The sequence below is a fragment of the Euleptes europaea genome, chromosome 15, assembly GCF_029931775.1.
Source record: "Euleptes europaea isolate rEulEur1 chromosome 15, rEulEur1.hap1, whole genome shotgun sequence".
NCBI lineage: Eukaryota > Metazoa > Chordata > Lepidosauria > Squamata > Sphaerodactylidae > Euleptes > Euleptes europaea.
In genome coordinates, this window is record NC_079326.1 from 38,374,959 (window position 1) to 38,390,741 (window position 15,783).

Sequence of the window (15,783 nt, forward strand, 5' to 3'; positions counted from 1 at the left end):
GAAGGATATAATGCAATGAAGTCCACCTCCAAAACAGCCATTTTTACCAGTGGAACTGATTTGAGCATGGAGGGATGCCCACAAGGCATAAGGAATCCCATTTTCGCTAGACTTGTAATGGGCAGTGGGGGGGGGGAGTTGTGTACACTCCCTATTTTCCCCTTTGAACTTTCTCCTTCAGCTCATGTTCCTTGAATGAGAAGAAAGGAGGGCTGAGAAGAAAGAAGGGCTATTGGAAGCATACACAGCCTTTCTGTTCCACAGGATGGCCTGGTATGCTGAGTGCTCACATGTACTGTGGGAGTAGGGTTGCCAGGTCCCTCTTCGCAACAGGCAGGAGGTTTTTGGGGTGGAGCCTGAGGAGGGCGTGGTTTGGGGAGGGAGTTCAATGCCATAGAGTCCAATTTCCAAAGCGGCCATTTTCTCCAGGCTAACTGATCTCTATCTGCTAGAGATCAGTTGTAATAGCAGTAGATCTCCAGCTAGTACCTGGAGGTTGGCAACCCTATGTGGGAGGAAAGGGATAAGTTTCTGGGATGTTCTAGAGCGATCCCTCCATATGGGGGCTTGCACCGACTGTGGTCTGGGTTGAGCCCATAATTATGAACTATAACCTTAAAGGAGATAGCTATCATCTTGAGATAACAGTACTGGGATTAACCATGATTTACATCCTTCTGGTGTTACAAAATTTCTGAAAAAAATTGGCTGTGTGTATTTAGAAAGAGCAACACCAAATTAACGGGGAAAATGTTCTAACAAATATTTTTTTCTGTTCTTTGCCTCAGCATATTTTCTGGAGGTGACAGGAGGTTATTACGTAATGGAATCAGAAGGATAGAAAAAGCTTTGTTTACGTTACCTCAAAAATAGTAATTTTAATTAACTGAGCAATGATATCTCCAGGGACAGGCACTTATTTTAAATTTATTGAACCAGTGATTAGCTATCATGTGGCTTATTGAATTAATTAGACTCTCAGAAACTGGAGAAAAAATCAAGGAGTTAAGATTCGATGTACAGTTACAAAATTATAGGATATAAAAGTGCTTACATTTGTCACAGCAACATTGCATGGATTCTGACAGTGATTTTTTTTGCTCATGCAGTGTAGATATAAATCACATTTGGGTATTAAGTTTAGATTGAATAAGATGCATGAATGGGCTTAAAACCATATGTAATGTCAATTTTCCCATTAAAAAAAAATATTTTTCTTATGGTTGAACATAAAGGAAGCAACAGAAGAAAAATGGATCCAAGTATGATGTTTCCAATGTCCTTTTCACCGAGCCACCCCAAATATGAGACACACAATGTTTAGAAAAGATAAAGGGAGCACCAATCAGGTGGTTATATAATGTGTGTGTCGGTGTGAACATAAAAAATGCACATATGTGAAGTAACCTCAATAAATGAACAGCAAATAATTTTTTTTTAAACTCAGTGTATATCATCACTAGCTGACGGGTTCATCTTGGTGATCTTTCCAGTCCCCTCACCCTGATTCAGTGGATCAATGGGGGGAAATGGTATCAGTTGATGCTTGGATGTTACTTCCTGTTTTGGAAAAAGAAAGGACATCACAACACTCTAGGGATTTTCACCTATTGCTTTATGATGTCACTTCCTACTTTGGAACAGGAAGTGACATCATAAAACTCTAGGTGGTAAAAGCCATATGTGAATGTTTTGAAACAGAATGTGATGTACCACAAGTCTCTGCCCCCCCCCCCCTCAGTGCTCCTGGGGATTGCCAGCTGAGGGCTGACAAACCTACACTACAAAGAGATCTGTAATAAGGAAGGATGTGAGACATTCTCTCTAGGACCAGATTCTGGAGATGTTCGACTTTTTCCATTCATGTAAAAGCAACTATGACCGACATACCCCCCCCCCTTCAACTGTTATTAGCCCAAGTAGGGTAAAAAGGACTGGCAAGCTCCTGCAAGAAAGTAGGGGTAGTGTGGGAAATCTATTTTGAAATAAAACCAACATGGGTAGGCAGCTGAAGCTGAACCCTTGCCTTTCTCAAACGTTACTCCTACATTATTTTCCTAGTCAATCTTGTTTAAAAATAGATACTCCCCCCACCCATGCTTGAGCATCCTGGGAAATGAGAGGGGGGGGGGATATCATTCAGATGCTAGTGCTGTCCTGTTGCTCTGTCTGCTTTGCAGGTGAGCCTTTTAATTGCATCTAGGAAGGGGATGCTTTCTCCTGTCTGCTTGAAACTTACATGGAAGGATCTTGGGTGAGGGGTACTGTCCTTGAGAATTTCACCGCAGTTCCTTGGGGTGAAACAAAAGTTTCCCATGCAACCAATGGGAATGGACAAGGATATAGAAATAACTATAATAAAGAAAATGGGAATGAAATCATTAAAGACCAATGCAACAATTTATTCTGAGCACTGAGAAGACTTTAAGCTATACAAGGTAGCCAGCTTGCATGACTGGCTAAGGATGTATTCCCTCAGAACTGATCTCAATCCTTTCTGCATTTTCAAATGTCTTCCATAGTTTTAGACTGCAGCAAAAACGCACTGAGAATTCTCCTTCAGTAGTATTTAATAAGTCGTTTGAGTTTAGTGATTAGGGATGCTTGAATTCCTGCCGACTGGGCTGGTCATGAACAGCAAGCCAATTTTTCTATGATCAGTTCAACTGATTGTTGACCTGTTCATGACTGTTCAGCTGGCTGCTTCTATTGGGGATATTTATTGGTTTCTATAGAAAAGTTGCATAGCAGAGGAAGTGTGGATGGAAGGCACAGTAATTAAACATGCGAAGCAAATATATTAGAAAAAAATATTCCTTTTATTGAAGTAAGTTCACACCCATTGCAGTAGCAGTAGATAATAACCTGATCTAAAGAGTACTTTCCTCTAAAACAACTGGCTAGCTTGTCTAGCATTGGGTGAATGCAAGTGTGAGCTGTGTAGGCAAGACATGCTCAGTGTGGCCTGTCTAGGGTTGGCAACCTCCAGGTACTAGCTGAAGATCTCCTGCTATTACAGCTGATCTCCAGCTGATAGTGATCAGTTCACCTGGAGAAAATGGCCGCTTTGGCAATTGGACTCTGGCAATTAAGTCCCTCCCCTACCTCCTCAGGCTCCACCCCTAAAACCTCCTGCTGGTGTCAAAGAGGGACCTGGCAACCCTAGGCCTGTCGCAAGAGAGGCCCAAAGAGACGTCTTGCCTCTTGCAAGACCATGAGTAGAAAGGAAGAATGCAAAGGGGAAGGAAGAGAAGGAGGAGACAGAGGAACAAGAGGCACCCAATTTAGTAAGGCAATAACACACACACAATCTGGTTCCAAGAGCAGTGGTTTGGAGTGGTGGACTCTGATCTGGTGACCTTGGGGTAGTCCCAGTTCTCTTACAGAGCTCTCAGCCCCGCCTACCTCACAGGGTGTCTGTTGTGGGAAGGGGAAGGGAAGGTGATTGTAAGCCAGTTTGATTCTTAAGTGGTAAAGTCGCCATATAAAAACCAACTCTTCTTCTTCTTCTTCCTCTTCCTGCTGCTGCTTCAGGTTCTGCCGTTGCAGAGTATGACGGGTTGGTCGTACTGAATGTGACTCTATAGATAATGCTTTCTTAACACACGATTATGTGATGTGTCCTATTAAACGATGACTGGGAACAAACAAACAAAAGTCTGACAGGCACATCTGCCACTGATTTCCTTCATTTATTTTTCACAACAGCAGTCTGAGGACGGAGAAGTAAGGGAGCAGGTGTGAGAGTTCATCTTGTCCGAATGGCATTCCTGATGCTGCTTGTTCCGTTCCACCTGGCCTCAGTGTGTGACTGGCCTATGTGAGTCAGAGCTACGTATGACAGAGGCGAGGATGAGCCATCTCAGGCAGATGCTGTGTGTGAGAAGAAAATAAGAAGGGGTGGGGGGGAATTGTAGTCATTTAGAGGTCTCTCCACAAAAAGCTTCCTTTTCAGTTTTGTGTGTCATGAATGCTGTTTCATTCCTCCTGCTTCTCCCTCTATGCAGTTTATGAAAGAACTGGCTTAGTGGATATGATAGAGATTAAATCACCGGGTTCTGAGGAGGAAAATTCACTGAAATGGATTAAATATTTCTGAGGAGGCTGGGATGTTAAGGATGTTAAATGTTGTTGAGGGACTGCTTGGTCATTTGGATCTCGGTGCCTGCACTGCCATTTCATTTCTCTTGTCATTCCTGTTAAAAAAAGATAGATAAAATTTTTGAAAGGAGCTGCTCTGATAGCATGGAAGACAGAAATTCTTTGTTTACCATCATCTGCATTCAGGAGAAAAGGCTTCCACATGCTCTCAGTTGTCAACATTAGGATCTGCCTTGAGGGAACACAGCATGTTCTGCTGAGCGCGACTGAAGTGGTTAATGGAGGGGGAAATTAGCATCCGTGTTGTAACTGATTTTGCAAAAGGCTCTGCCTGTTTTACCCACTGCAGACTGGACATCTGTTGCTGTTGTATTCCACCTAGCCCTGCCAATGAAGGGCTGTTGTATTCCATAAGAACATAAGAAAAGCCCTGCTGGATCAGACCAAGGCCCATCAAGTCCAGCAGTCTGTTCACACAGTGGCTGACCATGTGCCTATAGGAAACCCCCATTCAAGACGACTGCGGCAGCACCATCCTGCCTGTGTTCCATAGCACCCAAAATAATAGGCATGCTCCTCTGATCCTGGAGAGAATAGTAGCCATGAATACCCCTTTCCTCCATGAACATGTCCACTCCCCTCTTAAAGCCTTCCAAGTTGGCAGCCATCACCACATTTTGGGGCAGGGAGTTCCACAATTTAACTATGCATTGTTTGAAGAAATCCTTCCTTTTATCTGTTTTGAATCTCTCACCCTCCAGCTTCAGCAGATGACCCTGCATTCTAGTATTATGGGAGAGGCAGAAAAACATCTCCCTGCCCACTCTCTCCAAACCATGCATAATTTTATAGACCTCTATAATGTCTCCCCTCAGCCGCCTTCTTTCCAAGCTGTGTGTGTGTGTGTGAAGTGCCATCAAGTCGCAGCCGACTTATGGCGACCCCTTTTTGGGGTTTCCAAGGCAAGAGACTAGCAGAGGTGGTTTGCCAGTGCCTTCCTCTGCACAGCAACCCTGATTTTCCTTGGTGGGCTGACCTTGCTTAGCTTCTGAGGTCTGACAAGATCAGGCTAGTCTGGGCCATCCAAGCTAAACAGCCCTAATTCCACCTTGCCCTGCCATCTAGCATGTTACAGAATTAACTAAAACTGGTCATAACCAGTCTGGAGTATATGCTGGTCAGAGCTAAATTTGAGCCCAGTAGCACTTTAGAGACCAACAAGATTTTTGGGCAGCTCTGACTCTCAAAAGCTCATAGCCTACAAATCTTGTTGGTGTCTAAGGTGCTATTGGACTGGAATGTAGCTCTTCTACTGCAGACCAACCTGGCTACCCTCTGAAACATCTTCATGGAAGGTACTGGTCAGGGTGATGAACTAGGGACCCAAGTTCCCATCCCCACTCTTCCAGGAAACTCATCGGGCAACCTTGAGCTAGTCACTCTCTCGGTTTGACCTACTTCACAGAGTTTTTGTCAGGATAAAATAGCCCTCTGCTCCTTGGAGGAGACTCAAGATAGAAATGGACGAGATAGATATTCATCAGTGACTTCACTTTCCTAGTCCTTCTGGTTGCTTGCAGAGAGAAGGTTATTCACATGAAGGAAATGTCAAAAAGCAAAAATGGTAGCTGTTAGCGACCCCCATGTAAATTGTTTTGGAAATTTCAGCATTTTTAGGTCTCTATCAAGCATTGTTTAAAGAGATAGTTCAAAATGTACGTTTGATTTGAGGTGCAACGTGTTACATGGTTTCCATAATGGCTGAATAAATGACACACAATTGATGCAAAGTCTCAACAAGAAAGGTAGGCTATAAATCGGTTGCAACTTAACAGCACTTTCTACCACCACCACCACCATCAAGAACATTGACTTCAAAGGACATAGATGGGTGTAACTCTGTTTAGGATTGCACTGTGAGTCTGTCATTAATGTCCACACTCATTGTTTGCATGTGCTTAAATGGATAACTTTGAAGTTTGTCAAGGATTCCTTGGTAGAGGGCCGAATGGGCTTAGGAGGCAACCAGCCCCCTATGCCAGTGTCCATGCTGCTGTACAAACTAGTACGGACACCAGCCTAGTGTCACTTGCACTGGCCCCCTGCTGCGGCAGTGCGGCCCTTGAATGCTGGCTTGGCCTCCCGTTGGTGTCCTGGGAGGCGTTCCTAGGGCATTCCAGGGGGCGCGAGGCTGCTGGTAGGCAGCCTCCTAACCCCTTTTAGGCCGGGAATGCTCCCTGACGCCTCAGCGGTGCTGGCGCAATATCACTTCTCTCTATGAGGCTTTCCCCCCTTTTAAATTTTTTATTTAAAAAATGCCCCCTTTTTATCCTGCAGCACATGCAAAACTTCCTCAGTGGCAGCACAGCCACGCCATCCCCGGCTGCTGCAGGGCTCAGGAATGAGCTCTTAGTGTGACAAGAGTTCACTGAAAATGTAAAGTTTGAAAACTATTTGACATCATTGCATGGTTGGTAGCAATGCTCTAGGAATTTCCTGAAACTATGGTAAAATGCCCTTGGTGAGTGAATAAGTTTTTCCCTTTCTCCATCTGAAGAAAGAAATATAAGCAGGGTTCTTTAATCTCTGACCACCATAATGAATACGGCACTAGGAAATGCTTTCTTTGGATGGAGCTTGTTTCTGACAAGCTAAGCCACCACCTCTGTTTCCATCCATTTATTCATCGGTAAATATTTGTTCGCATCACAAGATGGTTGACGAATAGTTCCCCCTTTCAGTCTTCTGATTTGCTGGCTGCAAAATGGCAGTTTGCATTGTGGCGGCACAGCTAGTCCCACAATGTTATCATCCCAATGCAAGCCGCCAGTGGGTGTTCAGAGCCTATCTGAGTCAGACCTGTGCATTTCTTGTTCCTGCCTAACAAATGCTTCGTCTTTGCCTGTAATTGTGACAGAATGAAATTGGTATTTAGGAACCTGGATGTTACATTTCGGTAACGTAAGAGACAGCAAATGGCTGCAACCTGCGTTTAATGTAGTGGCACTAATGAATTCCGAGGCTTAATTTTCAGCTAAGAAAGCATGGTGGAAGGTGCTAAAATTTCAAATTAGGTAATGGATTGACTTTTGTCAAGGCCAATATATGCAGCATTTGTTTTCAGTGTATTTTGTACTCTTATTAGCTATGATCATAAGCCATCAGGGTTTAGTAACCATAATATTAGTCAATTTAAATATCAGGCAGTATCATGTCATTTCATAATGATTTGTGAAATGTACAGAATTGTAAAACATCATGAATTCTCTGTCAAAGTCATCTATCAAGATCACAATATGGGCCCCAACACTGAATTCCAAACCAACATATGTGGAGCACCAAAATGAAATATTTATAACCGTAGTTGCCTTTGGCTGATGAAGTAGCCAAAAGTGAATCTTTTAAGATGTAATCCTACATCCTGGTACTGCATACATGCTTGGTTTCAATTATTTTAAGGCGTTTATGTGTGCATAACAAGATGCTGGGTTGCAGACATAATGTCTAGGTCTCAGACTCCTTGTACACAGCGGTATTATAAACAGCCAAATGGTTTTTGATGACGATAGGTTTTGTTATCTGTGGCCATTTATGCATGGGTAGTTTGCCTTGGATTTGCTCCTCCCTTGATGCGTGGTATTAGCATTCGAATTCTCAAAAAACTATGCACAGGGGCTGTTTTCCCTGAAGAAATTCCCGGAGTACTTGGATTTCAGTTATGCATAAGCAGCAAAAAGGAACAGCGACTGAACTAATGGAGTAGAGGTAATCACCGATGTTGTCATACTCAGACCACTTCCTACCTCCTCCCCTTTTTTTTTCTGGTTCACGTATGCACTCTAGCGATAGATCACAAGATAGAACACCAAAAAGGCGCCTACGGTGCATGTGTGAGTCCCTCAAATCCCCACTCTATCATGGAAGCCCAATGGGTGACCATGGGCTAGTCACCCCCTTTCAGTCTAAAGTTCATCACGAGGTTGTTGTTGTTGTGAGGATAAAATGGAGGACAGGGGAAAGATGTGATCCACTTTGGGACCACATTGTGAGAAAAGTGGGGTATAAATGGAGTAAATAAATATAAAATACAGCTGGAAAATGGGGGACAAATAAAAGGTAGGTTTGTGGTGAGTGGGCAGGAGTTGAAGGAAGCAGGGAAAGATACAGGTATGGGGGTTGCCAGGATGAGGGAAAGAGGAAATAGTGTGGCAAGGGGGGTACAGGGGAAAGTGAGGTGCCCCCCAAAAGTCCTTGGGGGTTCCTCTCTCTGCATCTGGGCTGGGCCTGGTGGCTGGCACTGCACAACTCAGCCATAGTTTCCCTGTGTATAGGCTGCAAGGAGGAAAGAAGTGCCCCTTCCATCAAAGATGATGTAAATAAATAAATAAGTCCTTGCAGGTTCCTCAACATGCAACAGGTCCCGGCCTGGCAGCCAGCACTGCACAACCTAGGTTACCTCTAGGACAGATTTAAAATAATTTATGTATCTTATTTATTAAAACATGTATATCCCACCTTTCCTCACAGTGCAAGGTGGTTTACAATAATAGTTAAAACATTTTCTGTTAAAACCAAAAATAAAATAGCCAACTCCAAATCTCACCCCTCCTCCCTTGCAAGATACCTGCCACTCAAATGTTTCATATTCCACAGGGGGAGGACCTGCAGCTCAGTGGTAGAGCATCTGCTTGGCATGCAGAAGGTCCCAGGTTCAATCCCTGGCATCTCAGGTTAAAAGGACCAGGTAGTAGGTGATGTGAAAGACCTCTGTCTGAGACCCTAGAGAGTTGCTGCTAGTCTGATCAGTTAGATTTGAGTCCAGTAGCATCTTAGAGACCAACAGGAGTTTCAGTCTGAGTAGACAATACTGAACTTGATGGACCACGGGTCTGATTCAGTATAAGGTAGCTTCATGTGCCTACTGCCATGGTGGGATTCACATTTCTGTGCTTCCCATGTGAAAGCAGCCAATGTTAGTATTTGAGAATGGAGGTATGGGATGACATAATAGAGATTTCAGTGACATAAATATAAATGGTTCTGGCAGGTTGCTGATGAAACCTCTTGATTGATATCAGTGTTAAGGATTACATCATCTTTAAATCTGTCTGTTGTTGTTATGGAATCAGGATATAAACTGGAGAAACAGATTGACCTTTTTTTTTTAATTATCAGGAAACCAGAAGCTTATGTAAAGCTCAAAAGCTATTATAATGGAGGTACACATCTGTGGCTGGCTCTACAGCAGGCAAATTGCAGTGATGGATTTTGGGTGGTTGCAATTCTACCACACAGTCTTCCCTACCCCAGCATCTTTAAATGCATTGCAGCGGGATGCAAATGCCAAACAGGGCTTCCTGTTTTGGCAAGCCTTGTTGGCAATATGTAGCTTGCCGTGCTTATGTTTAAAGCTGCTGTGGGGGATAAGGAGGGAAAGATCATTACCTGCTTTGGTTCCTAGGTGGTGCAATGCGGCGATGGGGTTGAGGAGAGGATAGACTGGGCAAGGCACCACAAGGATGAACACCACTGTGTTGATTATCTCCAATATCTGGTAATCTGAACATTGGAGGTATTATTCTTAACTCTTAAGAACAAGAGCTATCCTCCAATAATTTGTCTAATCCTTTCTATCCTAGTGGCCCTCCAGCAGCAACACATTCCATAAGTTCATGATTTGTTATTGAAGTGGTGCTTTATTTTGACAACTAACCTTAGGGCTGCCCATCGCAGGTTAGGAAATTCCTGGAGATCTGAGGGCAGAGCCTGTGGAGGACAGGGTTTGGACAGTAGAGGGACCTCAGTAGGGTATAGTGCCAGAGTCCACCTGCTAAAACAGCCATTTTTTCCAGGGAACTGATCTTTGTTACCTGTAGATCAGTACTAATTCCAAGAGATCTCCTGACCTGGAGGGTGGCAACACTATCTAATCTGCTGGCAGTCATTTTCATAGGATGGCCCAGATTTCTGGTGTTGTGAGAGAAGGAGAAAATTATTTGTCAGCAACAATCACAATTTTATAATCCCCGGTCACCTGCAGCTTCCTCTGCCGTAAACCAAAAGGCTCCATGCTTTGCAAGGTTTTATATCCTATGGAATGTTAGTTGTGTGGCCGCTGGCTGTAAATACTTGTGATCAGCTAAAAGCAGTAAAATTTCCGACGTGGACTGATCTTGTGGCTTCAGGCGTGCATAGAACATAACACATGAGTTGAGTGATCTGATCAATCCGTTTCTGGTGGTGAATTGTATGAATGCAGAGGCATATTTGTTTTTACATCACATGCCTGGAAGTTACATTGTGTAGTTACATTGTCTTGCTCTGTGTGGATGTGGCCATGGGAACATTCTGTGTGGGGGATCTCTCTCTCTCTCTCTCTCTCTCTCTCTGTGTGTGTGTGTGTGTGTGTCTCAATTGCCTGCCATTCCAAGCCACCTGGCAACCCTACTGCCCAATCAGCCTTGGCCTTGGCGGTCAGTGAAAGGCTGCATCACTTGCAAGGTTCAGTGAGCTTTGATATTCAAAAACAGGTTAGGAAGAGAAGACCTGGTTGAAATACATATGTAAACACTTATTTTTAATGAGTTCGCTATTTTCATTGTGGATTTATTTTCAATAAATAACTAATTACTCTTTTTAAACAATTTTATAACACTATGCAGTTATTTTCCTATTCCAATAAACTTCCCTCCAAAAAGGCAGGATATAAATTTGTGGAGATGAACAAGTACAATATTTTACATATGGTCATGTTCCCTTTAAAAAATAATAATGGGCAACAAAACAAAAGAAACCTGAACATATAAAACCCAAGTGATTTATTTCTTTTCATGGGAAAGTGGGAGGAGTATTTATAACCTCTGCAGTCAGAGGACGGGTATAAAGTAGATTTTTATTGCTGTAGTTTTTGTGTCAAGAGGTGTCAGTTTGAACAGACACCAAGAGTCTCTTGATTCTTTGCAAAACAGCACATTTTCCAAGCTGTCTTTCCTTGGAACAGTCAGACGAGCTCTGGAGAACCAAATATATGAAAGTTACTTTGACAGGCAGACTTTGCTGGATTATTATTATTATAGGAAGCATACTTTAATGTTCTTTTAAAAGAATGCTCTCAGTGTGAGACTGACATTTGTGATCAGTGAGTATATTTTGTCCTTTTGTTATTTTGGAACTATGCAACATTGATGCTGAGTTGTAAATATAAAAGGTAGTGCATTGCAACTGAGGCTGAGTGTTGGTTTTATTGTCACATAATTTGTCCTGAAATAGTTTTTTTTTAATTGTTTATATGAAATCATTATTTTACAGGACACAGCAAAGTGTGAAGTATAAAACTAAACTTGTTGATTGTAAACATCTTCTTCTTCCAGTTTTGCTAGAACCAGTATAGAACTCTTGGAAATTATCAAATCATGTATTTTATAATGATTATTCTAGTGCATTAGAGCTTCTGTTCTATTGATCCTCAAATGATGGATCATACAACTTTGCTAAGCCAAGTCAAGTTTGAGAAACTAATAAAAATAGATATAACCCTGGAAGAAGTGTTTTTAAACGGATTTTTATACTTGGAATATACTGTGTTTTTTTGGTTGTTGTTGTTTTGAAGTCACATTATTTTACGTCCTTTTTTAGACCATAGATTTGTGTGATTTCACAATATCAGATTGTACAGTTATAATGTAACCCAGATTTTCAAGTTATACGCATTCAATTAGTTCCTAACACCATACCTTGTCTCGTGATAGAATATTTTTCTAGGTTTTCCTTAAAGTTTCTAACAGTTATTGATATTGGTAAATTCAGCCAATGCTTCATCGCTTCACTCTAGCTAATGTTAGTTGTAACTAAGGTTGCAATGCTATTCATACTCCCGTAGCAGAAAACCCTATCGAACTCAATGGGACTGAATCAACATGCATAGGATTAGGATGGGAGTCCCACTGATAGGCTATCCTAAACAGAGTTTTACCCTTCTAACAGACCATTACTGACCTCCAAGGACAAAAGTCCTTTGGAGGCCAAAAAGGGGCTGTGCCAGCATAAGTGGGATGGCCGGCGGTGGCCGTCCCACTCACGCCATCCAGGTGGACTTGGACGCCAGCAGAGGGACCTGGGCACCAGCTGGGCCTTTCACTGGCATCCCACCAGCGCAAAGCCCCGTGCCGGCGTGTTGAGGGGCATTCCTAGGGCATGCCGGGGGGGGGGGGGAGGGTGGAACTGCCAGTAGGCAGCTTCCTGTTGCCTTTAGGCCTGGCACACCGGTGGGCAAAATTCCTCATTTAAAAAATAAAAAGCCAACAAAAGGCTTTTTAAAGCCTTTTGGTGGCTGGGAAATGGCTTTGGAGGCGCCGCGGTGGCACCTCAGCCAAGCCGTCCCCAGCCACTGCAAGCTCAGGAATGGGCTAAAAGTCTATAGAAGTCAAAGGGCCTAGAAGGCTGTAACTCTGCTTAGGATTGTATCAAAATAGACAAGATGGAAACAGCAGCCATAGGAGGCTCCGATTAAGATTGGGATGATGGCATGAAGAGGAGCTAACTCCTCTTTAGCTATTTCCGCATTCTGGTCAGATTTGACTGGCTTGTGATATTTAACTTGCCCCAACAGTAATCAATACTCACCCAGGACTCCCTATTTAAGAACATGTGTGAAGAACTTGTGCATTTTGACCTTCTCCAATACCACAAAGGAAGGAAATGTACTATAACCCAACTTTCTAAACTCTCTTAAACTATGTACTTTGTCATTTAGATTTTGTACTTTTATAAGTAATGATTCACTGTTTTGAAGTCAATATGGGATCTGTGTCTAGCAAGTAAAGTGGGACACTTGCAGCGCATTCCTGACCTGCGCTGGTGGCCACGCCCAAAGGCCTTTGGAGACTGGCGATGGCCCATGCTGGTGCAAGGGCCTACAGCGCCAGCGTCCGGCGACCTGGCATCCTGGGAGGCGTTCCCGGGGTGTTATGGCACCGGACAGGGGACAGGGCCGCCGTTAGGCAGCCTCCTGAGCTGTTTTGGCTCTGGAATGCCCCCTTTTATTTTGGCACTGATTTTGGTGCCAGGCAGAGGTTTCGGATGGGCTGAAACCTCATTAGGAGGCAGCGCCACTTCATTGCCTCCTAAGCCTCTCCGGAATGCGCTGCTGGAGGGCTCCCAGGAGTTAAATGCCCTCAGAAACCACTCCTCCCTACAGTGAATGCTCTGCTGGGCATGGGCTACAGTCACATGTTCCTTACCCAAGAGCTGAGGCAAAGCCCCACCATGGCTAAGGGGTGGAAGGGTGATTTCGTAGTGCGTATACAATTCTCCTTACAAAGTAATGTGGTATATGAGAGCTGAATAGTTGGACCATTGAACAATCCATAGAAGAAAACACAATTTTGAAACCAACAATTTGATATTTTAAATATTGGTAATAGTAATAGAGAGCCAGCGTGGTGTAGTGGTTAAGAGCGGTGGTTTGGAATGGTGGAATCTGATCTGGAGAACAGGGTTTGATTCCCCCACTCCTCCACATGAGCGGCGAAGTCTAATTTGGTGAACTGGATTTGTTTCCCCACTCCTACACATGAAGCCAGCTGGGTGACCTTGGGCTAGTCACACTCTCTCAGCCTCACCTACCTCAGAGGGTGTCTGTTGTGGGGAGGGGAAGGAAAGGTGATTGTAAGCTGGTTTGAGTCTCCCTTAAGTGCTAGAGAAAGTTGGCATATAAAAACTAACTCCTCTTCTTCTTCTAGTATTAGTATACTAGAGTTTTAAGTCTTAGAGTTTTAGAGTTTATATTTTGTTAGAGTTTATGGTTTTTTAGTTCTGGAGAGTGTGAGGCAGATGCTGTACTCTGCTACAGAGCTCTTTGTTTTATCTTATTTGGGCTATTTTTTATTTATTTTCAATTTGTTTTACTTCCAAACTTTTAATCTATTAATATTCTTTTTATATATATTTGACATTTTATATTTTATTTTATATCTGATTTTATCTATATTTTATATTTCTTTTCTTCATATTTTATTCTTATTTTATCAGAAGGGAAGAGGGGGAGGCAAGGGAAAAAGGAAAATAAATTTGATGTATGAATAACCTGCTGTATGAATAACCTGCTTGCTGTATTTTTGCAGGTGTTTGATTAAGGACTTTGAAAAGCGTCCCTCTGTCACCCACCTTTTAGAGCATCCCTTCATCAGACAAGCCCACGGTAAGGACATGGCGCTCCAGAAACAGTTGGCCGATCTCATCCAAGCACAACACCAACTGGGTGCCATTGCCAAGACGAGGTACCATTCGTTACCATGTTCCCCAGCCTAGACAGCCTCACAAAGTACTTAGAAGCTAAAGACATTTAACACTGACAAGTATGACGTAATGCATTGGGGGGTTTTTTGGTCCTGATTAAGCAAGAGAGCCACAAGAGAAACTGACATATGTGGGAATACTTATGCAGAAATGCAAATGGTTATCGCCATCCTCATCATCATGTTCACCCCAAAAGCACTGCCAGTGCAGTTCTAAGCAGAGTCATGCCCTTCAAAATCCATTGATGCCAATGGGCCTAGAAGCTTATTAACTCTGTTTAGGATTGCACATTGCATGCTGGATGCATCTCAATGCACATGGCAGTGCGTATCTTTGCTTGTAGCCATCAGATGTTGTGTTTGTGTGTTAAGTGCCCATCGGATGCTACATATAACTAAAGCTGGATCAAAGCTCTCATGTAATTACTACATCCCATATTGACAGAAGTTTCGAGAGGCAAACTTCCTGTTCGCATCTTGTATTCTGTCATTTACATTTCACATTCTCACATCCAGCCCCTGTAGCTTTTGTTTCTGAAATTGTACTTTTTAAAGTTTTACTGCTAACCCCAATCTCATGTTCATTAATCAGACCACAGAGTCCTAACAGGGAACATGCTCATATTTTGAGATGGTCTTTGTAGAAAAATCCAAACTTGAATCACAAAGTGCTTGATGGAAAAAAGAATGGGGGCAAAAAAGTGAAGGTTGTTATGTTTGCTTAGCCACTTCTTGCAAAGCAAACTTGGAATGCTTTGTTTATTGTTTAATACCAACCATTGCTTGTATAAAGCTTGGTGCTTTATATTCATCAGGAGAGCTTTCTTTTCGAGTGCAATTTGGGGCTAGCTGCAGGAGATGCGTCTTGGTTTCGTGGCTGTCCAGAGGGTGGCAGGATTTCACTGCTCTGAAAGTGAATTTAAATGCAAATGAACACCCTTCCTCTGCTCGGCAATCATTTTGTAATATGAAATTTGTCTAGTGCTAGATAAGCAGTAAACCATTATTGTAAATAAATACCTGCTAATGTTGATGAAGAAAATTAAATGTCACAATTCATAAGTCATAAAAATGTATGTGCATACCCAGAGTGAATGTGCTATTTGAAAACCAAAAGGCTTAAAGGAAAACTTGGAAAAAATAAACCCCACAAGGTAATAGAAGCTGTTTCAAGGTGAGCTTGACTTTCCAGATTTCACTGCAAGGGGGATTATTTGCACTCTCTTCTAAAGCAAGAGTCTGAATTGGTCAGATTTGCTGCAGAGGTCTGGCCTTTTATGTATTTCTTGTCTTCCCTACACATGCAGGGGGCAAAAGAATCTCTTCCCTGTTGACAGCAGTTCTTTACAAGTATTAGCAAAAATCTGTCATGGAGTAAAAACTTGGT

The 15,783-nt window shown here is 42.8% G+C and overlaps 1 protein-coding gene across 1 annotated transcript in view; it reads left to right on the plus strand.

The window, feature by feature from the left end:
• The window catches only part of MYO3B (myosin IIIB), a 295,217-nt gene that overhangs the window by 107,479 nt on the left and 171,955 nt on the right, over positions 1-15,783 (plus strand). The window contains exon 9 of the mRNA XM_056861063.1: positions 14,223-14,378. Coding sequence (XP_056717041.1) covers positions 14,223-14,378 — 156 coding nt within the window. The remainder of the gene's footprint in view (positions 1-14,222; positions 14,379-15,783) is intronic.